General features: G+C 41.5%; 1 protein-coding gene across 1 annotated transcript; it reads right to left on the bottom strand.

Moving 5' to 3' along the window:
* Positions 1-4,285: 4,285 nt before the first annotated feature.
* Positions 4,286-25,163, bottom strand: LOC306928141 (NACHT, LRR and PYD domains-containing protein 3-like; the record flags this gene model as incomplete). The annotated part of the gene is made up of 13 exons (XM_079508066.1): positions 4,286-5,075; positions 7,640-7,692; positions 9,478-9,606; positions 10,455-10,628; positions 12,439-12,615; positions 14,612-16,415; positions 16,520-16,620; positions 17,314-17,424; positions 19,558-19,671; positions 20,359-20,469; positions 21,456-21,569; positions 24,268-24,381; positions 25,051-25,163. The coding sequence occupies 13 exons, from the start codon at positions 25,161-25,163 to the stop codon at positions 4,522-4,524; spliced, it is 3,669 nt and encodes a 1,222-aa protein (XP_079364192.1). The 3' UTR covers positions 4,286-4,521.
* Positions 25,164-26,070: the final 907 nt, after the last annotated feature.

The following is a 26,070-nucleotide window of genomic DNA, read 5'->3' on the forward strand; positions in this document are numbered from 1 at the left end:
CCCAGCATGACGGGAGGAACCGACATGACTCTACTGAGGTCACCGGGGTGCCTCCCAGCATGATGGAGGAACCGACATGACTCTACTGAGGTCACCGGGGTGCCTCCCAGCATGACGGGAGGCACCGACATGACTCTACTGAGGTCACCGGGGTGCCTCCCAGCATGATGGAGGAACCGACATGACTCTACTGAGGTCATCGGGGTGCCTCCCAGCATGACGGGAGGCACCGACATGACTCTACTGAGGTCACCGGGGTGCCTCCCAGCATGATGGAGGAACCGACATGACTCTACTGAGGTCACCGGGGTGCCTCCCAGCATGATGGAGGAACCGACATGACTCTACTGAGGTCACCGGGGTGCCTCCCAGCATGATGGAGGAACCGACATGACTCTACTGAGGTCACCGGGGTGCCTCCCAGCATGATGGAGGGACCGACATGACTCTACTGAGGTCACCGGGGTGCCTCCCAGCATGATGGAGGAACCGACATGACTCTACTGAGGTCACCGGGGTGCCTCCCAGCATGATGGAGGAACCGACATGACTCTACTGAGGTCACCGGGGTGCCTCCCAGCATGATGGAGGAACCGACATGACTCTACTGAGGTCACCGGGGTGCCTCCCAGCATGATGGAGGAACCGACATGACTCTACTGAGGTCACCGGGGTGCCTCCCAGCATGATGGAGGAACCGACATGACTCTACTGAGGTCACCGGGGTGCCTCCCACCATGATGGGAGGGGAGGGGGCGGTGCTGCGTTCCTCCTGAAGTCCACCAGCATCTCTTCTGTCTTTAGAGCATTAAGCTTCATATGTTTCTCAATGTGTCCTTCAGTCAATCACCCATACCTATGACCTATGACCTATGACCTATGACCTAGAACACATTCTATTCTCTCAATGTGTCCTTCAGTCAATCACCCATACCTATGACCTATGACCTAGAACACATTCTATTATATGTGCAGTAGGGGTGTAACAATACATTTTTATTTTCTTTATAATTTGTATCCCATAATTTTGTAACCCATTTTTCACCCCTGTGTCAATTATCTAATGTGATCCTGGGCTCTACACACCCTCCGCCAACCTAGTCCCCATATATGGGGGACATGGGGAGAGCAACGGACTTGAACTCATGCTTCCTTCATGCCTGAGTGTCCAAGTTGCTCCTTTACACCTGACAGGGGGGAGTTTCCCTGGTTGGACGTAGCGCGTGGAAACATACATTTTGTAACAATACATTTTAACAGCAATACGATACATATCAAATACGTGGTTGACGAGACCTTGGATTGATATAGGTTCATTATGGCGATCCGATCCAATGTTTTAATATCGATGCAGAACTATTTAGCAAAGAAATTAAACATGATTTTGTAAGGGAAATGTATGAGTATGGATATAAATTAGTAAATATTTGAACACATGGACAAACCTGCACCTTGACAACACAGAGAATACACACACGTGTATCGACAGACCAAGTGTAGGTAGCTATATCAAATTACATAAATGCAGTTGTTCATGAGATGATGTATGATGATGTATAATGATAAGAGCGCCCCTCACTTCACAGGGGTGTGATTGTTTTCACCCTAGACCCTACTGTAGTCCATCTGCAAAATTAACAGCAGTATCAGCTTGTTCCCCCCCCCCCCCCCCCCTTTTTACCTCCTTTATGATGATTCCCTGTTTTTACCTATATAGAAGTGTATATTTTGTCTCTACGACCCTCTTGTAAACAAGTGTAATACTTTATGGTGTCGTCCACTCACAGTTAACAGCCTTTGTATTGAGTTGTGCTTGAAATGTACTGTAATTCTGCAAACTGTTAATAAATACTTAAATCAATCAATGAAAAGCTCAGATCTGCATACTGTGTGTTGTTTATCCTGTGCGACAGTGCCCCCTGGTGGACAGCATCCATTCCTGCACGGATAATCATCCATAGCTCAATGCTTGAGTGAAACACTTCTGTGGACTGTTTATAGATCTGATATAGTTATAGATCTGTTCATATTATTGATACTTATGGCCTTATCCCTAAACTTCTTTGCCTTTTTTTTACTATTTTGCAAAACATTTTTGAATAATTAAAATGGCCAGTCTACAAGCTCACAAAGTGTCAATGTAGATCGGCTAGTTGAACTATTCACAAAATAGTAAAAAAGGCAAAGAAGTTTAGGGATAAGGGGTTTAGCGGGGTTTAATGGAGCCCGTCTTTGGAATGAAAACTTAATTTAGTTTTAGTCACATTTTAGTCACCCGGAATGTTTTAGTGTTAGTATAGTTTTAGTCGACTACATTTACAGTTGATTTGGTCAACTAAATTTGCAGTTGATTTAGTCGACTAAAATGTATTTTGGCGGGCCTTGCTGTCGTCGTAATGACTGATTTTACACTTGCAGATCTTGCAGATCTACTTGTAGATCGGCTATTTTCAGCATGCAACCAAGTGTAAAATGACTTATACAGGATCTCTTGTCCACTAGTCCCTCCCTAACATTTTAGTCTAGTTTGTATTTATTGATGAAATTGTCAATATATGGGTGTGATGTATTTTTTAAACATGCATGGTGGCGTGTTGTGAACTTGTAGATCTGCTGTTTTAAACATGCATGGTGGCGTGTTGTGAACTTGTAGATCTGCTGTTTTAAACATGCATGGTGGCGTGTTGTGAACTTGTAGATCTGCTGTTTTAAACATGCATGGTGGCGTGTTGTGAACTTGTAGATCTGCTGTTTTAAACATGCATGGTGGCGTGTTGTGAACTTGTAGATCTGCTGTTTTAAACATGCATGGTGGCGTGTTGTGAACTTGTAGATCTGCTGTTTTAAACATGCATGGTGGCGTGTTGTGAACTTGTAGATCTGCTGTTTTAAACATGCATGGTGGCGTGTTGTGAACTTGTAGATCTGCTGTTTTAAACATGCATGGTGGCGTGTTGTGAACTTGTAGATCTGCTGTTTTCAAATAGCCAATGTAGTCTACGGGGTTAACGTGTTTAACCCCTTTTGGTGTTTTAAACATTATAATTTATAATAACAGTTATAATTTAGCTATTGAAAAATAGCAGATCTACAAGCTCATAGCGCGCCACCGAGTGGCGTGCTACAAGCTTGTAGGTCTGATATTTTTGAAAAATCGGGAAATTGTGGCACAAATCTTTGAATATATATTCTTTCAGAGCGTTTTTAACTCAAATTGTTGCTTCTGGGGAGGTCCCTGGAACAACATATTTTCAGATGGGGCTCGGCGGCCAAATACTTATCATTTTTGGAGTCCTTGACATGAAATATTGAGCACCACTGATACAGAAACATGAGTTATTTCAGAAAACTGTCAGAATTTAGAAGACATTTTTTAAATTTCGATGTCAGGCCTAAATTGGTTAAAGTCATTTTTGGACTAGTGGTTCTCAAAGTGTGGTCCTCCAGGGGGTCCTAGAAGCTAAATGATCAAATATTAACCACATACTATGGTATTCGAAAATAGCTTGATCTACAAGCTTACAATGCATCACAATGTGACACTTAAAAAAGTACTCTTCATGTGACCACCGCGCTCTGACTGTAGGTGCGTTACCCGTTCAAAACATATCACAATAACGGTATGGGTCGGACACACCAAGACTTCAGTTCAAAATGTTTATTTCAATATTGAACAGGGACAAACGTTTGGGCTCTCCAGCCTTCATCAGTGTGGAGTGTGACTGAATGTAGGTTCCTTTTAAAGGAGTGGTGACATGGTGCAGGTCCACAGAATCACCACTAATCACCTCACACCCGGTGGGTGATATGTTAAAGGAGTGGTGACATGGTGCAGGTCCACAGAATCACCACTAATCACCTCATCACACCCGGTGGGTGATGTGTTAAAGGAGTGGTGACATGGTGCAGGTCCACAGAATCACCACTAATCACCTCATCACACCCGGTGGGTGATGTGTTAAAGGAGTGGTGACATGGTGCAGGTCCACAGAATCACCACTAATCACCTCATCACACCCGGTGGGTGATGTGTTAAAGGAGTGGTGACATGGTGCAGGTGCACAGAATCACCACTAATCACCTCATCACACCCGGTGGGTGATGTGTTAAAGGAGTGGTGACATGGTGCAGGTCCACAGAATCACCACTAATCACAGATTGGGACTGTGTAATAAAGTCTCTGTTATCAATCAACAATGTGACTAGCAATTACATCTCAAAATATACATATATACAAAGCACGTAAAAAAGTGAAATTGTATAGTTTGTAACATTTTAACGACACAAATCTTATTTTATGGGGGTCCGGGGTCAAAGGTCAAAATTCTGCATTGGGGGGGGTCTTGATATGACAACGTTCAGGAGCTGTAATGTGTGACTGTCACTGTGCTGCTTATTACATCATCACCATGATGTCACGATGAGTTACTCATGCCCAAATATGGAGTCCATGATGCCATACTCTCAACCTGCACTCAATCAAACATGTTATGTAACCATGGCGACCCTCACACAGAGACCCTATCTCTGCTCACACAGACGCACTGAGGCGGGGTGGGGCGGCGTTAACCTGAACCCAGCGTAGAGAGGTTCAGTGAACGTGGTCTGGAAGGTGTACAGGTGTCTCAGTGAGTCAGAGCACACTGTGTAGAAGGACAGAGTCCCAGCGGGACGGTCCAGATACACTGCTACTCTGTTGGAGTCCCTATGCAAGGCTCTGAAAGGGAGGACAGTCTGCTTGCCATTGTGTGTGGCAAAGTAATTGTTACAACCAAGACAATACAGACTCCAGGACTTGTTATTGCGTCCAAACCTACAGTCTTTACCACGTCCTTTCCTGCCGATTGCTCCAGAAGTTACGGCTACCTCATTCTCATGCTCACTCATGCACTCTACCTCCCAGGAACATCGTTCAGGCAGACTCTGTCTACACAGAACCTGTTGCAATGTGTCGAACCTCTCAGGTTGATCAGGAGGATACTGATCCTTCTCCTCACATGTCACCTTCCTGTTGTCCTCAGACAGAGAGAGGTCTCTGTGTGCTGTGTCTGTGTCCAGTGTGAGACGATGGAAATCTGGAGGAGGAACACAGCAAACATTACATACATCATTCGCCGACTGATCATGAAGTCATGAAGCGAAAGAATAAGGACCTTATCTTGATGGTGTTAAGGACCAGGCCGAGAGCACAGAGTAGAGAGCACAGAGTAGAGAGCACAGAGTAGAGCACAGAGTAGAGACACAGAGTAGAGCACAGAGTAGAGCACAGAGTAGAGACACAGAGTAGAGCACAGAGTAGAGCACAGAGTAGAGACACAGAGTAGAGCACAGAGTAGAGAGCACAGAGTAGAGACACAGAGTAGAGCACAGAGTAGAGCACAGAGTAGAGCACAGAGTAGAGACACAGAGTAGAGCACAGAGTAGAGACACAGAGTAGAGCACAGAGTAGAGCACAGAGTAGAGACACAGAGTAGAGCACAGAGTAGAGAGCACAGAGTAGAGACACAGAGTAGAGCACAGAGTAGAGCACAGAGTAGAGACACAGAGTAGAGCACAGAGTAGAGAGCACAGAGTAGAGCACAGAGTAGAGACAGAGTAGAGACACAGAGTAGAGCACAGAGTAGAGCACAGAGTAGAGACACAGAGTAGAGCACAGAGTAGAGAGCACAGAGTAGAGAGCACAGAGTAGAGCACAGAGTAGAGACAGAGTAGAGACACAGAGTAGAGCACAGAGTAGAGCACAGAGTAGAGAGCACAGAGTAGAGACACAGAGTAGAGAGCACAGAGTAGAGAGCACAGAGTAGAGCACAGAGTAGAGACAGAGTAGAGAGCACAGAGTAGAGAGCACAGAGTAGAGCACAGAGTAGAGAGCACAGAGTAGAGAGCACAGAGTAGAGAGCACAGAGTAGAGCACAGAGTAGAGAGCACAGAGTAGAGACACAGAGTAGAGAGCACAGAGTAGAGAGCACAGAGTAGAGCACAGAGTAGAGACAGAGTAGAGAGCACAGAGTAGAGAGCACAGAGTAGAGCACAGAGTAGAGAGCACAGAGTAGAGCACAGAGTAGAGAGCACAGAGTAGAGAGCACAGAGTAGAGAGCACAGAGTAGAGAGCACAGAGTAGAGCACAGAGTAGAGCACAGAGTAGAGCACAGAGTAGAGAGCACAGAGTAGAGAGCACAGAGTAGAGCACAGAGTAGAGACACAGAGTAGAGAGCACATAGTAGAGACACAGAGTAGAGACACAGAGTAGAGAGCACAGAGTAGAGCACAGAGTAGAGACACAGAGTAGAGAGCACAGAGTAGAGCACAGAGTAGAGAGCACAGAGTAGAGCACAGAGTAGAGACAGAGTAGAGAGCACAGAGTAGACCACAGAGTAGAGACACAGAGTAGAGACACAGAGTAGAGACACAGAGTAGAGAGCACAGAGTAGAGCACAGAGTAGAGCACAGAGTAGAGACACAGAGTAGAGAGCACAGAGTAGAGCACAGAGTAGAGAGCACAGAGTAGAGCACAGAGTAGAGACAGAGTAGAGAGCACAGAGTAGACCACAGAGTAGAGAGCACAGAGTAGAGAGCACAGCGTAGAGCACAGAGTAGAGCACAGAGTAGAGCACAGAGTAGAGACACAGAGTAGAGCACAGAGTAGAGAGCACAGAGTAGAGAGCACAGAGTAGAGCACAGAGCACAGAGTAGAGCACAGAGTAGAGAGCACAGAGTAGAGCACAGAGTAGAGAGCACAGAGTAGAGCACAGAGTAGAGCACAGAGTAGAGAGCACAGAGTAGAGCACAGAGTAGAGAGCACAGAGTAGAGACACAGAGTAGAGCACAGAGTAGAGAGCACAGAGTAGAGCACAGAGTAGAGACACAGAGTAGAGAGCACAGAGTAGAGCACAGAGTAGAGACACAGAGTAGAGAGCACAGAGTAGAGTACAGCGTAGAGAGCACAGAGTAGAGCACAGAGTAGAGACACAGAGTAGAGAGCACAGAGTAGAGCACAGAGTAGAGAGCACAGAGTAGAGAGCACAGAGTAGAGCACAGAGTAGAGCACAGAGTAGAGACACAGAGTAGAGAGCACAGAGTAGAGCACAGAGTAGAGAGCACAGAGTAGAGCACAGCGTAGAGAGCACAGAGTAGAGAGCACAGAGTAGAGCACAGAGTAGAGACACAGAGTAGAGAGCACAGAGTAGAGCACAGAGTAGAGAGCACAGAGTAGAGAGCACAGAGTAGAGCACAGAGTAGAGCACAGAGTAGAGACACAGAGTAGAGAGCACAGAGTAGAGCACAGAGTAGAGCACAGAGTAGAGCACAGAGTAGAGACACAGAGTAGAGAGCACAGAGTAGAGCACAGAGTAGAGAGCACAGAGTAGAGCACAGAGTAGAGCACAGAGTAGAGAGCACAGAGTAGAGCACAGAGTAGAGAGCACAGAGTAGAGCACAGAGTAGAGACACAGAGTAGAGAGCACAGAGTAGAGCACAGAGTAGAGAGCACAGAGTAGAGCACAGAGTAGAGCACAGAGTAGAGACACAGAGTAGAGAGCACAGAGTAGAGAGCACAAGAGTTTTCAGGACAACATCAACCAAGTCTAAAACAGTGTCTAAAACGTTAATGTGTGATGTTGACACAGAGACAGATACTCACGTTTGGTAATGAGTTGAGGATCAGTAAGCCAATCTTCTCCTCCATGTGTCACTCTGTAGGAAGTAGAACAACAATGCATCAATGTGATGTCTAACTGTCTAACACAACGTCTCCACTAGCTGACACTACAGTGTTTCACTCTGTAGGAAGTAGAACAACAATGCATCAATGTCTAACTGTCTAACACAATGTCTCCACTAGCTGACACTACAGTGTTTCACTCTGTAGGAAGTAGAACAACAATGCATCAATGTCTAACTGTCTAACACAACGTCTCCACTAGCTGACACTACAGTGTTTCACTCTGTAGGAAGTAGAACAACAATGCATCAATGTGATGTCTAACTGTCTAACACAACGTCTCCACTAGCTGACACTACAGTGTTTCACTCTGTAGGAAGTAGAACAACAATGCATCAATGTCTAACTGTCTAACACAACGTCTCCACTAGCTGACACTACAGTGTTTCACTCTGTAGGAAGTAGAACAACAATGCATCAATGTCTAACTGTCTAACACAACGTCTCCACTAGCTGACACTACAGTGTTTCACTCTGTAGGAAGTAGAACAACAATGCATCAATGTGATGTCTAACTGTCTAACACAACGTCTCCACTAGCTGACACTACAGTGTTTCACTCTGTAGGAAGTAGAACAACAATGCATCAATGTCTAACTGTTCACATTAACTTAAACTATCAGTTAATTTCCTACTGCCACCTGCCTTTCTCACCTGGTGATTCAGGCATTCAAATGCAATTAATTCGTCTATAGGCGACCGGTGAAACAGGGTGCAGTTGGTTAGACATGGCATTAGTCCGACAACAACGTGGCTCCCGACATGCGTGGCATGTTAAAACTAACCTGTGGCAGGTTGAAACTAACCTGTGGCTTCCGACATGCGTGGCAGGTTAAAACTAACCCGTGGCCGGTTAGGTTTAGGGTTGGGTTTTGGGTCTCCCAAGCAAAACGTGATGTAGTGACGTTGCTGATTATAAAATTATTGAAGCCGTTCAAAACATGATCAAAAGTGACCAAAACACGCATCAAACAATTCATACATTTTAAAAGCTGTACGCACAATTCATCATTGCTAATATTATTAGGCCTGCTATTACGAACGAACGAAGCTGTTGTGGCACAGAGACAGTTTCGGCCAGCTTCTATAGTTAGTGCTCACTTCGTTCGCAATTAGCCTATTATCTTTTAATTCGAAAGTGCTTTTGATGGACAGCAAATAAACAAACAAAACGTTAAATGGATATATTATATTTAAATCTTATTCTGATATATTGGGTGTATCCATCCCACCAAACCCGCTAACAGCCTTGTTTGGTATCCCCCCAGGGACCAATATTCCTTTATACCTTAAGAGAATAATCTCCTTTACTTCTCTTTTAGCCCGACGCCTTATACTCCTCAAATGGAAACATGTTTCTCCACCTACACATAACGGATGGATAAAGGACGTACTATTCTATCTTAAGCTGGAAAAGATTAAATTCTCACTTAATGGTTCCATGACAACTTTCCAGCAAACATGGACTCCCTTTGTGGACCATGTAAGAACCCTGACGGTAATCCCAGAGATGAGCGATATTTGAACTAATAGAAAATGGTGAATGCATAGGCCTATTTTTCACAGTGAAATACGTTCAGAATTAACGTTCAATAATTTCTCAGAAACGTCACTACATCACGTTTTGCTTGGGAGACAAAAAAAACATTTAGTTCAATCTGATTAACTAAATGCATACACATCTTTGTGTCAGAGTGAATACACTGTTAAGGGAAACACTGCACTGTCCAACATGGACACAGCCCAAGTCTACTCACTTGCAGTTCTCCAGGACTGAATCATTCACCACGTTGAGGCTCAGGTCCAACTCTCTTAGGGAGGGATTAGAGCTTACAGCTGAGGCCAGAGCTTCACAGCATCTCTCTGACAGGCCGCAGTGAGCCAGGCTGAAACACCAGATGGAAATATACATGAATGAATGAATGAATGAATGAATGAATGAATGAATGAATGAATGAATGAATGACATTAACAATATGCTTTATCCCTGGATTTAGAACCTGCTTACAGCCATCTATTTAAGGACTCTCTTGTCCCACTTAGGGTGCCTTCACAGCTGGATGCTTTCGTTCCATTAAAACGAACCCTGACCCCCAAAATAATCATATTTGAACCGGCCGGGGAACCCCAAAAAGAATCATATTTGAACTGGGGCCCCCCAAAATAATTATATTTGAACTGGGGACCTCCCAAAATAATTATATTTGAACTGGGAACCCCAAAAAGAATCATATTTGAACTGGGGACCTCCCAAAATAATTATATTTGAACTGGGAACCCCAAAAATAATCATATTTGAACTGGGGCCCCCCAAAATAATTATATTTGAACTGGGGACCTCCCAAAATAATGATATTTGAACTGGGAACCCCAAAAAGAATCATATTTGAACTGAGGACCTCCCAAAATAATTATATTTGAACTGGGGACCTCCCAAAAGTATTATATTTGAACTGAGGACCTCCCAAAATTATTATATTTGAACTGAACTTACATTATTGTGAAAATATGACCAAACTACAAACTCACAATGTGTCACAGTGAGCTTGCAGATCTGCTATTTTCACGATGTTTGAATCTTTCTTCCGTATATGAATATGAATTATAATTATAATAGTATTAAGCATAAAGGCATTATATGCATCATTCAAAAAAACATAATATTCACATAATACAAAACTATTATAATATACAGAATATAAAACAGAAGTGATCCAAAATAAATGTATCTTACTTTAGAACTTCCAGTCTACAGTGTGGGCTCTTCAGTGAAGCACAGAGCAGCTCCACTAGTCCTGAGTCCTGCAGGTCGTTTTCACTGAGGTCCAATTCTCTCAAATGGGAAGGAGAGCTGAGAGCTGAAGACACAGCTTCAACACCTGTCTTACTGAGCTTACAGCCAACAAGTCTGTAAATGCAGATTCAATAAGATATTATCAAAACTAATTATACCTAAATAATCATCATATTTGAACTGGGGACAGCACTAAGTCATCATATTTGAACTGGGGACCCCTACCCTGACACACACTTGGACAATTTCCACTGATAAATATTGTGAAAATAGCCAAACTACAAGCTCATAACGCCTCGCAGTGAGCTTGGAGATCGGCTATTTTCACAATGTTTGCCTCTTCTTCCGTAATATTTGCCAATTTGGTTTAAAAGAAAATTCAAAAGTCGTTAAATTGTACCTTTAGAAATGACTCTGTATACACTTATACTGTTGGTTTGTTTACTATTGAGTGAGAAATGCACTTGTTGCACATTAATTAAAGGTATAGTTCAGATTTCTTTAACTTAAAGGAGCATTCAGTGATTTGGGTGATTTGGAAAACCACCCAGTCCGCCCCGGTAACAAAATGTGCACATGCACGCTCTACAGTGGGGGGAAGTGCAACAGCATGTGCACCAAGGCCCGCCCCCACACATGATTGGAGGAAGGCCCCTCTCATCCTGATTGGATGAAGGCTTTGCCACCCGCCAAAACTGAAACTAGGGTTTTTTTTACCCCAGGGGCTCACTGGGGACAGGGAGGAACTCCTTATATGGTCAGCACACTCTAAAGTAGGGAGGATTATCCAAATTGAATGAAGCGAAATCACGGAATATACCTTTAAGCTGTATGAAATACTTGCCATTAATATAGTGGTTACATGTATGAATTGATTGCATGTGATAGAGTGGTCAAAGTTGAACGAAAGTTGCGCTAATATTTTAGAAATAGGTCAACAATACAAATTAATTTACTTTTACTGCGTGGCCCCCTGTGCCCCCCCACAAAATGACCGGAACTACTTAATATTTCACCAAAACCAGAGCAGAACTCCCACCACGGGACTCGGGAAAATCAATTAATACAGTTGCAACAACTATATTAATGGCAAGTATTTCATACAGCTTAAGTTAAACAAAATCTGAACTATCCCTTTAAGCTAATCATCTGGGGACTCCCTTGGGGGTCCAGACCCTCAGTTTGGGAACCACAGGTCTAGGCTAAATCGAACGATAATTGATTGGTACAGTAGATGCAGGCTATTGATTAGGGGAGAACGGGGTAAGATGTGCCAGCGGGTAAGTTGAACCACCCCCTATACTGTATCTAAAAAAACAAATCAAATATGTTGCCATGTGACCTTAAATCTAGTAAGAATACATAATTTACACCTGGCTGTGAAGTTGGGAACACAGAAAGTAGAAAACATTATTTTACACAAAACGTTTTTTTTTGTCGGTCAAAGTAAGATTTCGACACATCAGGTAAAATGACTTGGTGGTTTGCTTATGGATGGAACCATGTGAAAGACAATTTCTGAAGTATGATTCTGGTCATCTTTAATGGTGGCTGTGGGTAAAGTTAACCAAATTGTTAACCTTTAATGACCTTAATGTCCGGGGGTAAATTGAGCCAATTTTCTTAACGTGAATCACTATTTATTTTTTTTGCTACTCAAATTATACTGAATGAGCTTTATTTTGGATGTATATACATATATATATATACATTAAGACAAGTTTGTATTATTGTTATTGTTATTGTATTGTAACAATTGCAAATATTATAAAGGTTCTGAATAACAAACCTTATTTAATTGTCTTTATATTGTTTGAATAATAAATAAACAAATAAATAAGACTATTTGCAAAAGGGAAACGTTTAAGTTTAAGTTTTGACAGTTGAAACTTTTGATCAAAATAAATGTGGTAATGTATCTTACTTTAGAACTTCCAGGCTACAGTGTGGGCTCTTCAGTGAAGCACAGAGCAGCTCCACTAGTCCTGAGTCCTGCAGGTCGTTTTCACTGAGGTCCAATTCTCTCACATGGGAAGGATTAGAGCTGAGAGCTGAAGACAATACTTCAACCTCTGTCTTTCTGAGCTTACAGCCAACAAGTCTGTAAATAAGAGATGGTCAACAAATTATGCCTAGTTCACTGTCATGGGAGTTAACTAAAATATCTCCTATCTAGTTATCCTGGAGGAGCTCCTCTCCTCCAAATAGACCAGGTAGGCAACCTTAGGCACGGGTGCCAACATTGGCACAGGGTAGATTGATCACTGGCACACTGGCATAAGTGTGTTTCATCTTTTAAAATTAAACATCCAAACATTAGCCAGTTCAATTTAAGTCCACATCTACATGTATGCTTGAGTATCCTTGTTTATTGTTCGATTTTAGTAAATCTATCTGAAGAGTATACTATTTGAGGTATTTATACAAAATATGTATGCACAAATTACATAATCCAGAACATAATTCTACATTCAAACTGATAACTTTGACTGGGAAGGGAGTCTGGGAGATAGGCAGGTTAGAGTCTAATGAAAGGGAAGGGAGTCTGGGAGATAGGCAGGTTAGAGTCTAATGAAAGGGAGTCTAATGAAGGGAGTCTGGGAGATAGGCAGGTTAGAGTCTAATGAAAGGGAGTCTAATGAAGGGAGTCTGGGAGATAGGCAGGTTAGAGTCTAATGAAGGGAGTCTGGGAGATAGGCAGGTTAGAGTCTAATGGAAGGGAGTCTGGGAGATAGGCAGGTTAGAGTCTAATGGAAGGGAGTCTGGGAGATAGGCAGGTTAGAGTCTAATGAAGGGAGTCTGGGAGATAGGCAGGTTAGAGTCTAATGGAAGGGAGTCTGGGAGATAGGCAGGTTAGAGTCTAATGAAGGGAGTCTGGGAGATAGGCAGGTTAGAGTCTAATGAAGGGAGTCTAATGAAGGGAGTCTGGGAGATAGGCAGGTTAGAGTCTAATGAAAGGAAGGGAGTCTGGGAGATAGGCAGGTTAGAGTCTAATGAAGGGAGTCTGGGAGATAGGCAGGTTAGAGTCTAATGAAGGGAGTCTGGGAGATAGGCAGGTTAGAGTCTAATGAAGGGAGTCTGGGAGATAGGCAGGTTAGAGTCTAATGAAGGGAGTCTGGGAGATAGGCAGGTTAGAGTCTAATGAAGGGAGTCTGGGAGATAGGCAGGTTAGAGTCTAATGAAGGGAGTCTGGGAGATAGGCAGGTTAGAGTCTAATGAAGGGAGTCTGGGAGATAGGCAGGTTAGAGTCTAATGAAGGGAGTCTGGGAGATAGGCAGGTTAGAGTCTAATGAAGGGAGTCTGGGAGATAGGCAGGTTAGAGTCTAATGAAGGGAGTCTGGGAGATAGGCAGGTTAGAGTCTAATGAAGGGAGTCTAATGAAGGGAGTCTGGGAGATAGGCAGGTTAGAGTCTAATGAAGGGAGTCTGGGAGATAGGCAGGTTAGAGTCTAATGAAGGGAGTCTGGGAGATAGGCAGGTTAGAGTCTAATGAAGGGAGTCTGGGAGATAGGCAGGTTAGAGTCTAATGAAGGGAGTCTGGGAGATAGGCAGGTTAGAGTCTAATGAAGGGAGTCTGGGAGATAGGCAGGTTAGAGTCTAATGAAGGGAGTCTGGGAGATAGGCAGGTTAGAGTCTAATGAAGGGAGTCTGGGAGATAGGCAGGTTAGAGTCTAATGAAGGGAGTCTGGGAGATAGGCAGGTTAGAGTCTAATGAAGGGAGTCTGGGAGATAGGCAGGTTAGAGTCTAATGAAGGGAGTCTGGGAGATAGGCAGGTTAGAGTCTAATGAAGGGAGTCTAATGAAGGGAGTCTGGGAGATAGGCAGGTTAGAGTCTAATGAAGGGAGTCTGGGAGATAGGCAGGTTAGAGTCTAATGAAGGGAGTCTGGGAGATAGGCAGGTTAGAGTCTAATGAAGGGAGTCTGGGAGATAGGCAGGTTAGAGTCTAATGAAGGGAGTCTGGGAGATAGGCAGGTTAGAGTCTAATGAAGGGAGTCTGGGAGATAGGCAGGTTAGAGTCTAATGAAAGAAAAGACCTCATTCTAGAAGAAGAAGATGTAAAATAAAGGTATAGCCTGTATGGACATTGGACTACTAACCGAGCCTTTCTGCAGTTCCTCAGAGCTGGGACCAGTCTCCTTCGCCCCTCCTCTGATGTGTTGTATTTGTCCAGGTCCAACTCTTCCAGAACCTCCTCTGACATCTGCAGCATGACGGCCAGAGCTGAACACTGGGTCTCAGACAGTTCCTCTGTTCTGTTCTCTGACTTCAGGAACTGTTGGATCTCCTGATGTAATGAGTGGTCGTTCATCTCCATCAAACAGTGGAATATGTTGATACATCTGTCAGGAGAGGCATCATCATCCGTTAACATCCACTTCAGGCTCTGGATGGCTTTCTGGATCTCCTCTGGACTGTTCTCTGTCTGACCCAGCAGGCCTCCTAACAGACTCTGGTTGGACTCCAGTGAGAGGCCATGGAGGAACCGAACAAGTAGGTCCAGGTGGCCATTTTTACTCTCCAGGGATTTTTCCATAGCAGCTTCCAGGAAGTAGGAGAGGGAGATGTTACTGTCGTAATACTTATCTTCCAGGAATGTCTTCAGTACCTCCATGTTCTTCTGTGTGAAACAGTGGAACAGGTAAACTGCAGCCAGAAACTCCTGGATACTCAGATGAACAAAGCTGTAGACCGTTCTCTGAAACAGCACACTCTCTCTCTTGAAGATCTGTGTGCACACTCCTGAGTACAGCGCGGCGTCTTTCACATCAAGACCACACTCTTCCAGGTCTTCTTGGTAGAACATGATGCTACCTTTCTCCAGATGTTTACATGCCAGCTTGCCCAGCTGCAGAAGAACATCCCTGTCAGTCTCTGTGAGCTGCTGTTGAGTCCCCTTTTCTGTTTCTTTCTTGTTCACCTCATGAGTCTCGCCATACTTCTGCTTCTTCCTGTTTGTCTGAACCAACAGGAAGTGGCAGCACATCTCAGTCAGGGTCTTGGGCAGCTGTCCTATCGTGGTGAGTGTCCTCAACATGTCCAGCAGAACGGTAGCAATGATCCAACAGAAGAGTGGGATGTAACACATGATGTGGAGGCTCCTCCATGTCTTCAAGTGTGAGAGGACTCTGTCGGCCAGCTTCTCTTCACTGAATCTCTTCCTGAAGTACTTCTCCTTCTGGGGGTCTGTGAACCCTCGCACTTCTGTCACCATGTCAACACATGCAGGAGGGATCTGATTGGCTGCTGCAGGTCTGGTGGTTATCCAGAGGAGGGCCGAGGGGAGCAGATTCCCCTTGATGAGGTTTGTCAACAGAGCATCCACCAATGATGTCACTGTGACATCAGAGATGATTTCATTTTTGTCGAAGTGCAACGGAGACCTGCTTTCATCGAGGCCATCAAAGATGAAGCAAACTTTCCAGGCAGCGAGCTGCTCTGCTGTGACCTTCTTTAACGTTGGGTGGAAATCATGGATCAGGTTGAGAAGACTGTACTGCTCATCTCTGACCAAGTTCAGCTCCCGGAATGAAAAGAGAACCAGGAGATCTATATCTTGATTCTCCAAACCTCTTGCCCAGTCCAGAGCGAACTTGCGCGCAGAGAATGTTTTTCCGATGCCAGCGATGCCATTGGTCAGAACTGTTCTGCCAGGGAACAGGATCTTAAAGATTTTACAGCAGTTGATTGGATCGTCATGGAAGGTCTTCATGTTGGAAGTTCTCTCAAGCTGTATCACCTCATGTTGGCTATTAACCCCTTCACTCTGTCCCGCTGAGATGTAGAGCTCTGAGTAGGTGCTGGTGAGGGAGGTTCCAGACTCTTCCGTCATGTTGTCTTTCACTTCATCAAGACTGTCCAAACTGACCTTATAATCGTTCAAATCATCCTGCAGACTGACATCTGAAATGAGAAGAACATGTACATGAACATTTTAATAAGCATTAATTTATAACTGCTGTGTATAAATGTTTACAGCACACATGCACACACTACTAGTTAAATACCTCCAGGTTCATTACTGAAGTCAGGAGGCATTCCTTTAGACCAGTCACTCTTCATAGACACACAGCTGGCTGTTGGAGACTCTGCTCTGTGGTACAGACTTCTGGAATCATAGAAATGTTTCTATAATTATCGTGTGAATTCAATTTGTTTAATAAAGAACTGTGCTCAAAGACATTGGAGGCTGTCACGACGATGTTCAAACATGGTTGATAATTATCTGCATCCTTTACTGTTCGTTATGCTTCTGTGTATGTGCATATTGTATATTGTTATAGTGTGTATATTGTAATAGTGTATATTGTATATTGTTATAGTGTGTATATTGTATAGTGTTATAGTGTATATTGTTATGTGTGTATATTGTATAGTGTTATAGTGTATATTGTATATTGTTATAGTGTGTATATTGTATAGTGTTATAGTGTATATTGTATAGTGTTATAGTGTGTATATTGTATAGTGTTATAGTGTATATTGTATAGTGTTATAGTGTGTATATTGTATAGTGTTATAGTGTATATTGTATAGTGTTATAGTGTGTATTTTGTATAGTGTTATAGTGTATATTGTATATTGTTATAGTGTGTAAATTGTATAGTGTTATAGTGTATATTGTATATTGTTATAGTGTGTTTATTGTAAAGTGTTATAGTGTATATTGTATAGTGTTATAGTGTATATTGTATAGGGTATAGTGTATATTGTATAGTGTTATAGTGTATATTGTATAGTGTTATAGTGTCTATATTGTATAGTGTTATAGTGTCTATATTGTACAGGAGAATTGACATACTGTGAATCAGGAGGTCCAGGTTCATTACTGAAGTTAGGGGGATCTCCTTTAGACCAGTCACTCTTCATAGACACACAGCTGGCTGTTGGAGACTCTGCTCTGTGGTGACTTCTGGAATCATAGAAATATTTCTATAATTATCATGTGAATTCAATTTGTTTAATAATTGTTATTGTTAAGTCCCATTTCACATCTGCATGGATTAAAGTTCTCAGTCGCCACAACTGATTTCAGTCATTTGGAAGCACCTCGCGTAACGAAAATAGCTGCTCTACAAGCTCAACAACACGTCACAGTGCAATGTGTTGTGAGCCTGTAGATCAGCTATTTTCAGTTGTTAAGATTTAAACAGTATTAGATTAGTATCTTTCATTTGTTTTTCACTGTCCACTGTACCATGATGTAAGACATCCTATTAGAATACATGTTCAGAAACATCTTCCATGAAGCCATAGTTGTCTCAGATATTCCATTCATTCCCCAGGATAGATCCAGGAGGTGATTATCCTCTAGTCTAGTGCGAGCGCTTCAAAGATCCAATCTTAACCCATTCAGCGCTATCATTTATTGAAAAATTAGGATCTAATTCACGCCAGCATTTTTTTAATTTGAGCTCTTATTTTGAAAAGCCGCCATTTCCGCTCCACAAGCAGTAGTCCTAAGTTAGGAATTTACACAGAGCTGGGGGGGCCTTGTTTACATTCTGAATCCTGACCGGAGCTCCGGAGAGCTCTAGATCGTCAGCTCTGTGCCGTCAAAGAAACGCTGTTTTGACCAAAAATGCAATCTGGGACAAGGAATAGGAGATACAGGTGATTGAAAGAAAGGGTTAGAATGGATTCTTATGGTACTGATGATCTAAGATGTGCGACAGAGTCTTGTGACGACAACAGCTAGCTACCCGATGCTAACGTGAGTAGCATTATTGGTCGCTCGAATTAATCCACTATAAAAACTCAAATGCCGAAGGCCTTCGGCAATGGCACTAAGTGTTAGTATCAAAATTAAGCTTCAATTGACAAAGACCTTCGGCAATGGCGCCGAAACGGTTAATCCGCCTTAGTGCCGGGGAATCTTTCAGAATAAAGGAGCTAGAGTGCCAAAGAGATGGGCAGATTTTACTCTGAAAAGCCCCCGCCTTCCATTTCCCCCAAAACCGGGAGGTGAAACCTCTCTTATGCTTGATGAAGTGGGAAATGAGGACAGAACATTGGAATGAGGACAGAACATTGGAATGAGGACAGAACATTGAAATGAGGACAGAACATTGGAATGAGGACAGAACATTGAAATGAGGACAGACACATAGATGCTGTTCTGATCAAAACCATGGAGAGTGCCATAGATTTAGAGTAAATACACACTTTTGTCGAGGAAGTGAATGATGTGCCATGCGCAAAACATGTCCAGGATCGCTGAAGAAGGCATGGTCAAACAGAAAAAAGAAAAAAAGGGAATACATCGATCCCGTTTTATATCATTAAAAAGCTTTAATGACGGAGAATTCCGTCAGAAGTAGCTCACGATTGGATTTTATATGACGGGATATTCCGCCATAAGCAATGAATGTGTTAAGCCTGCCGATGTGCTGAAAGACATTGGAGGCTGTCACGACAAGTTTCAAACATGGTTGATAATTATCTGCATCCTTACTGTTCGTTATGCTTCTGTGTATGTGTATATTGTATATTGTTATAGTGTATAGTGTATAGTGTATAGTGTATATTGTATAGTGTATATTGTATAGTGTTATAGTGTATATTGTATAGTGTTATAGTGTATATTGTATAGTGTTATAGTGTATATTGTAGTGTTATAGTGCACATTGTATAGTTTTATAGTGTATATTGTATATTGTTATAGTGTATATTGTATATTGTTATTTGTATAGTGTATATTGTATAGTGTTATAGTGTATATTGTATATTGTATATTGTATAGTGTATATTGTATATTGTTATAGTGTATATTGTATAGTGTTATAGTGTATATCGTATAGTGTTATAGTGTATATTGTATAGTGTTATAGTGCACATTGTATAGTGTTATAGTGTATATTGTATAGTGTTAGTGTTATATTGTATAGTGTTATAGTGTTATAGTGTATATTGTATAGTGTTATAGTGTATATTGTATAGTGTTATATAGTGTATATTGTATAGTGTTATAGTGTATATTGTATAGTGTTATAGTGTATATTGTATAGTGTTATAGTGTCTATATTGTACAGGAGAATTGACATACTGTGAATCAGGAGGTCCAGGTTCATTACTGAAGTTAGGGGGATCTCCTTTAGACCAGTCACTCTTCATAGACACACAGCTGGCTGTTGGAGACTCTGCTCTGTGGTACAGACTTCTGGAATCATAGAAATGTTTCTATAATTATCGTGTGAATTCAATTTGTTTAATAAAGAACTGTGCTCAAAGACATTGGAGGCTGTCACGACGATGTTCAAACATGGTTGATAATTATCTGCATCCTTTACTGTTCGTTATGCTTCTGTGTATGTGCATATTGTATATTGTTATAGTGTGTATATTGTAATAGTGTATATTGTATATTGTTATAGTGTGTATATTGTATAGTGTTATAGTGTATATTGTTATGTGTGTATATTGTATAGTGTTATAGTGTATATTGTATATTGTTATAGTGTGTATATTGTATAGTGTTATAGTGTATATTGTATAGTGTTATAGTGTGTATATTGTATAGTGTTATAGTGTATATTGTATAGTGTTATAGTGTGTATATTGTATAGTGTTATAGTGTATATTGTATAGTGTTATAGTGTGTATATTGTATATTGTATAGTGTATATTGTATATTGTTATAGTGTATATTGTATAGTGTTATAGTGTATATCGTATAGTGTTATAGTGTATATTGTATATTGTTATAGTGTATATTGTATAGTGTTATAGTGTATATCGTATAGTGTTATAGTGTATATTGTATATTGTTATAGTGCACATTGTATAGTGTTATAGTGTATATTGTATAGTGTTATAGTGTCTATATTGTACAGGAGAATTGACATACTGTGAATCAGGAGGTCCAGGTTCATTACTGAAGTTAGGGGGATCTCCTTTAGACCAGTCACTCTTCATAGACACACAGCTGGCTGTTGGAGACTCTGCTCTGTGGTGACTTCTGGAATCATAGAAATGTTTCTATAATTATCGTGTGAATTCAATTTGTTTAATAAAGAACTGTGCTCAAAGACATTGGAGGCTGTCACGACGATGTTCAAACATGGTTCATAATTATCTGCATTCCGACTTTCCGTTGTATACTGTATACTGTGTATGTGTATATTGTATATTGTTATAGTGTGTATATAGAGCACCGAAGTCCTGACGTCACTGTCAGTAGAGGGCGTCAGTCCCCAGGTTTGTGTACTTTTTATTTGCATTGTAATCTCCATAGGGGGATTTTAGATCGCCTCATATAAGAACTGTGTTTGAAAAATAAACCGACCACCCAGGCCTTTTCACACATATGGATATGAAGCATCGACTGAAAGTGGAAATGTACAAATATACCCAAAGAGTAACAAAATAAGCGTTAGAAACGAGTCAAACAACCCAGAGACTACATTTCCGGGTAGGCGGGTGGCTGCATCTGCCCGTCGCACAACAGAAACGGAATGTTAATTATGTTTATTTTTATTTGATTGATATTTAATGTTTCGTGGTTAGTACGAGTCGAGTCACCACCAGCTGAGCTTACGTCAACGAGGAATCTCAGGAACGCAATGTGTTGACAGCTGGGCATGACGTATATTAGCAGCGACATTGCCTTCATATGTAGTTTCAAGGCTTTTGCGGCCACATTAATTCCATTTTCTCCAGAAACTGGCTGTATCAAATATGAATGGACATCATTAATGGCGCACAGCCACTCCCCTGACAGAAACGCCGAGGTGGTCGGTTTATTTTTCAAACAGTTCTTATATGAAGCGACCTAAAATCGCCCTATGGGGATCTCAATGCAACTAAAAAAATACATGAACCTGTGTATTGACGCCCTCTACTGAAAGTGACGTCAGACTTCGGTGCTCTATTGTATAGTGGATATTGTATAGTGTATATTGTATAGTGTTATAGTGTCTATATTGTACAGGAGAATTGACATACTGTGAATCAGGAGGTCCAGGTTCATTACTGAAGTTAGGGGGATCTCCTTTAGACCAGTCACTCTTCATAGACACACAGCTGGCTGTTGGAGACTCTGCTCTGTGGTACAGACTTCTGGAATCATAGAAATGTTTCTATAATTATCATGTGAATTCAATTTGTTTAATAATTGTTATTGTTAAGTCCCATTTCACATATGCATGGATTAAAGTTCTCAGTCGCCACAACTGATTTCAGTCATTTGGAAGCACCTCGCGTAACGAAAATAGCTGCTCTACAAGCTCAACAACACATCACAGTGCAATGTGTTGTGAGCCTGTAGATCAGCTATTTTCAGTTGTTAAGATTTAAACAGTATTAGATTAATATCTTTCATTTGTTTTTCACTGTCCACTGTACCATGATGTAAGACATCCTATTAGAATACATGTTCAGAAACATCTTCCATGAAGCCATAGTTGTCTCAGATATTCCATTCATTCCCCAGGATAGATCCAGGAGGTGATTATCCTCTAGTCTAGTGCGAGCGCTTCAAAGATCCAATCTTAAGCCGCCTTAGTGCCGGGGAATTTTTCAGAATAAAGGCGCTAGAGTGCCAAAGAGATGGGCAGATTTTACTCTGAAAAGCCCCCGTCTTCCATTTCCCCCAAAACCGGGAGGTGAAACCTCTCTTATGCTTGATGAAGTGGGAAATGAGGACAGAACATTGAAATGAGGACAGAACATTGAAATGAGGACAGAACATTGAAATGAGGACAGAACATTGAAATGAGGACAGAACATTGAAATGAGGACGGAACATTGAAATGAGGACAGCACATTGGAATGAGGACAGAACATTGGAATGAGGACAGAACATTGGAATGAGGACAGAACATTGGAATGAGGACAGAACATTGAAATGAGGACAGAACATTGAAATGAGGACAGAACATTGAAATGAGGACAGCACATTGGAATGAGGACAGAACATTGGAATGAGGACAGAACATTGGAATGAGGACAGAACATTGAAATGAGGACAGAACATTGGAATGAGGACAGAACATTGGAATGAGGACAGAACATTGAAATGAGGACAGAACATTGAAATGAGGACAGAACATTGAAATGAGGACAGAACATTGAAATGAGGACAGAACATTGGAATGAGGACAGAACATTGGAATGAGGACAGAACATTGGAATGAGGACAGAACATTGGAATGAGGACAGAACATTGAAATGAGGACAGAACATTGGAATGAGGACAGAACATTGGAATGAGGACAGAACATTTAAATGAGGACAGAACATTGTAATGAGGACAGAACATTGGAATGAGGACAGAACATTGGAATGAGGACAGAACATTGAAATGAGGACAGAACATTGGAATGAGGACAGAACATTGGAATGAGGACAGAACATTGGAATGAGGACAGAACATTGAAATGAGGACAGAACATTGGAATGAGGACAGAACATTGGAATGAGGACAGAACATTGAAATGAGGACAGAACATTTTAATGAGGACAGAACATTGCAATGAGGACAGAACATTGGAATGAGGACAGAACATTGAAATGAGGACAGAACATTGCAATGAGGACAGAACATTGAAATGAGGACAGGACATTGAAATGAGGACAGAACATTGTAATGAGGACAGAACATTGCAATGAGGACAGAACATTGCAATGAGGACAGAACATTGGAATGAGGACAGAACATTGAAATGAGGACAGAACATTGCAATGAGGACAGAACATTGAAATGAGGACAGAACATTGGAATGAGGACAGAACATTGAAATGAGGACAGAACATTGAAATGAGGACAGAACATTGGAATGAGGACAGAACATTGAAATGAGGACAGACACATAGATGCTGTTCTGATCAAAACCATGGAGAGTGCAGTAGATTTAGAGTAAATACACACTTTTGTCGAGGAAGTGAATGATGTGCCATGCGCAAAACATGTCCAGGATCGCTGAAGAAGGCATGGTCAAGCAAAAAAAAGAAAAAAAGGGAATACATCGATCCCGTTTTATATAATTAAAAAGCTTTAATGACGGAGAATTCCGTCAGAAGTAGCTCACGATTGGATTTTATATGACGGGATATTCCGCCATAAGCAATGAATGTGTTAAGCCTGCCGATGTGCTGAAAGACATTGGAGGCTGTCACGACAAGTTTCAAACATGGTTGATAATTATCTGCATCCTTACTGTTCGTTATGCTTCTGTGTATGTGTATATTGTATAGTGTTATAGTGTATAGTGTATATTGTATAGTGTATATTGTATATTGTATAGTGTTATAGTGTATATTGTATATTGTATAGTGTATATTGTATAGTGTTATAGTGCACATTGTATAGTTTTATAGTGTATATTGTATAGTGTTATATAGTGTATATTGTATAGTGTTATAGTGTATATTGTATAGTGTTATAGTGTATATTGTATAGTGTTATATAGTGTATATTGTATAGTGTTATAGTGTATATTGTATAGTGTTATAGTGTATATTGTATAGTGTTATAGTGCACATTGTATAGTGTTATAATGTATATTGTATAGTGTTATAGTGTATATTGTATAGTGTTATAGTGCACATTGTATAGTGTTATAGTGTATATTGTATAGTGTTAGTGTTATATTGTATAGTGTTATAGTGTTATAGTGTATATTGTATAGTGTTATAGTGTATATTGTATAGTGTTATATAGTGTATATTGTATAGTGTTATAGTGTATATTGTATAGTGTTATAGTGTATATTGTATAGTGTTATAGTGTCTATATTGTACAGGAGAATTGACATACTGTGAATCAGGAGGTCCAGGTTCATTACTGAAGTTAGGGGGATCTCCTTTAGACCAGTCACTCTTCATAGACACACAGCTGGCTGTTGGAGACTCTGCTCTGTGGTACAGACTTCTGGAATCATAGAAATGTTTGTGTGAATGACACGGTCAATTTGTTTGAACATTGTTACATTCCCTTTTACTTTTAAACAAGGGTATAGGCAACAAAGTCTTATGCACACCTGATAGGCTCTGAGGCAGGTGCGTAGGCAGGGCTCAGAGTATTTAGAAAAATGCAATACCGCAATATGAACATTTTATTAGGCAACGTTTCGGTCAAATACCTTCTTCAGGCAACTTCTAAAAGGGTGTCATCTTTTCGTTTCCAACAAGAAAACTGAATAAAATAGCAAAACAATAGAAATATAAAATTGTACTAATTATACAATAACAGGTGATAAACAGCTTTTACGTTGCATACATAGCTTGTTGCATTTGGCCTAAGGGTTAGAGGAGCGCCCTTGTTGCCGAAAGGTTGCCGGTTCGATTTCCCGGACGGGCAGGAAAAATCTGGCCAGCCTGTCTACTGAACACACCGTGATTTGTACAGTATGACTTCATTCACTGCACATAATAACCAATAACTAATAATACACTTTGAACAGAGATGATACAAGATTATCGTCTTGTTACTGTAATCCATGTAAGATGAGATCACCTTGTTGTTGTGTACAATGTACAGAATGTACAGGAGGATTAAGAGCATCTGGTAAAAATGCCTGAATTGTAAATTGTAACTTACTTTGTGTGTGGAGGTGCAGGTTCATTACGGACGTCAGGAGGATGATCTGCACTCTTCATGTGATGTCTGTCACTGTCAGCTCCCTCCTCCTCTCTCTGCTCACACCGACTCATCTTTGGTCTTCATGAAACCAGTCAAAAATACACCAGAAAACAGTAAATGTTTGCTGTGCACGCACGCACGCACGCACGCACGCACGCAAGCAACACACACACACACACACACACACACACACACACACACACACACACACACACACACACACACACACACACACACACACACACACACACACACACACACACACACACACACACACACAGTAACTAACCCTAACCCTGGTAGAACTCCAGGTGGTTTGATGTCACACGTCTCTCTCTAGCTCCGTCCTTACAGAGTGTGAGTCACTCAGTCTCTCTCTCTCTCTCTCTCTCTGTCTCAGAGCAGTTTATTGTAAATCACGTGACCACAGCAGAGGAGGAAGTTGGACTTTTGCCATCCCTTTTCTCTCTCTCTCTCTCTCTCTCTCTCTCTGTCTCTCTCTCTCTCTCTCTCTGTCTCTCTCTCTCTCTCTCTCTCTCTCTGTCTCAGAGCAGTTTATTGTAAATCACGTGACCACAGCAGAGGAGGAAGTTGGACTTTTGCCATCCCTTTTTTCTCTCTCTCTCTCTCTCTCTCTCTCTCTGTCTCTCTCTCTCTCTCTCTCTCTCTCTGTCTCAGAGCAGTTTATTGTAAATCACGTGACCACAGCAGAGGAGGAAGTTGGACTTTTGCCCCCCCTTTTCTCTCTCTCTCTGTCTCTCTACAGCAGGTTATTGTAAATCACGTGACTAGTTACATTACTAGTTACTAAATGATACTTCCTTCTGGGAACCTCAATGTAAAATTGGCTATTCTTTCCAAAATGTTTTTAAAGTAAAGTAAAGTTTACATGATCAGAAACTTAAACAGTAATATTTATACAAACTGTAAATCCAGTCATTTTGGGTCATAAACTACAAGCTGAAGGACAACAAACAG

The sequence above is a fragment of the Electrona antarctica genome (assembly GCF_951216825.1).
Source record: "Electrona antarctica genome assembly, chromosome: 8".
Lineage (NCBI taxonomy): Eukaryota > Metazoa > Chordata > Actinopteri > Myctophiformes > Myctophidae > Electrona > Electrona antarctica.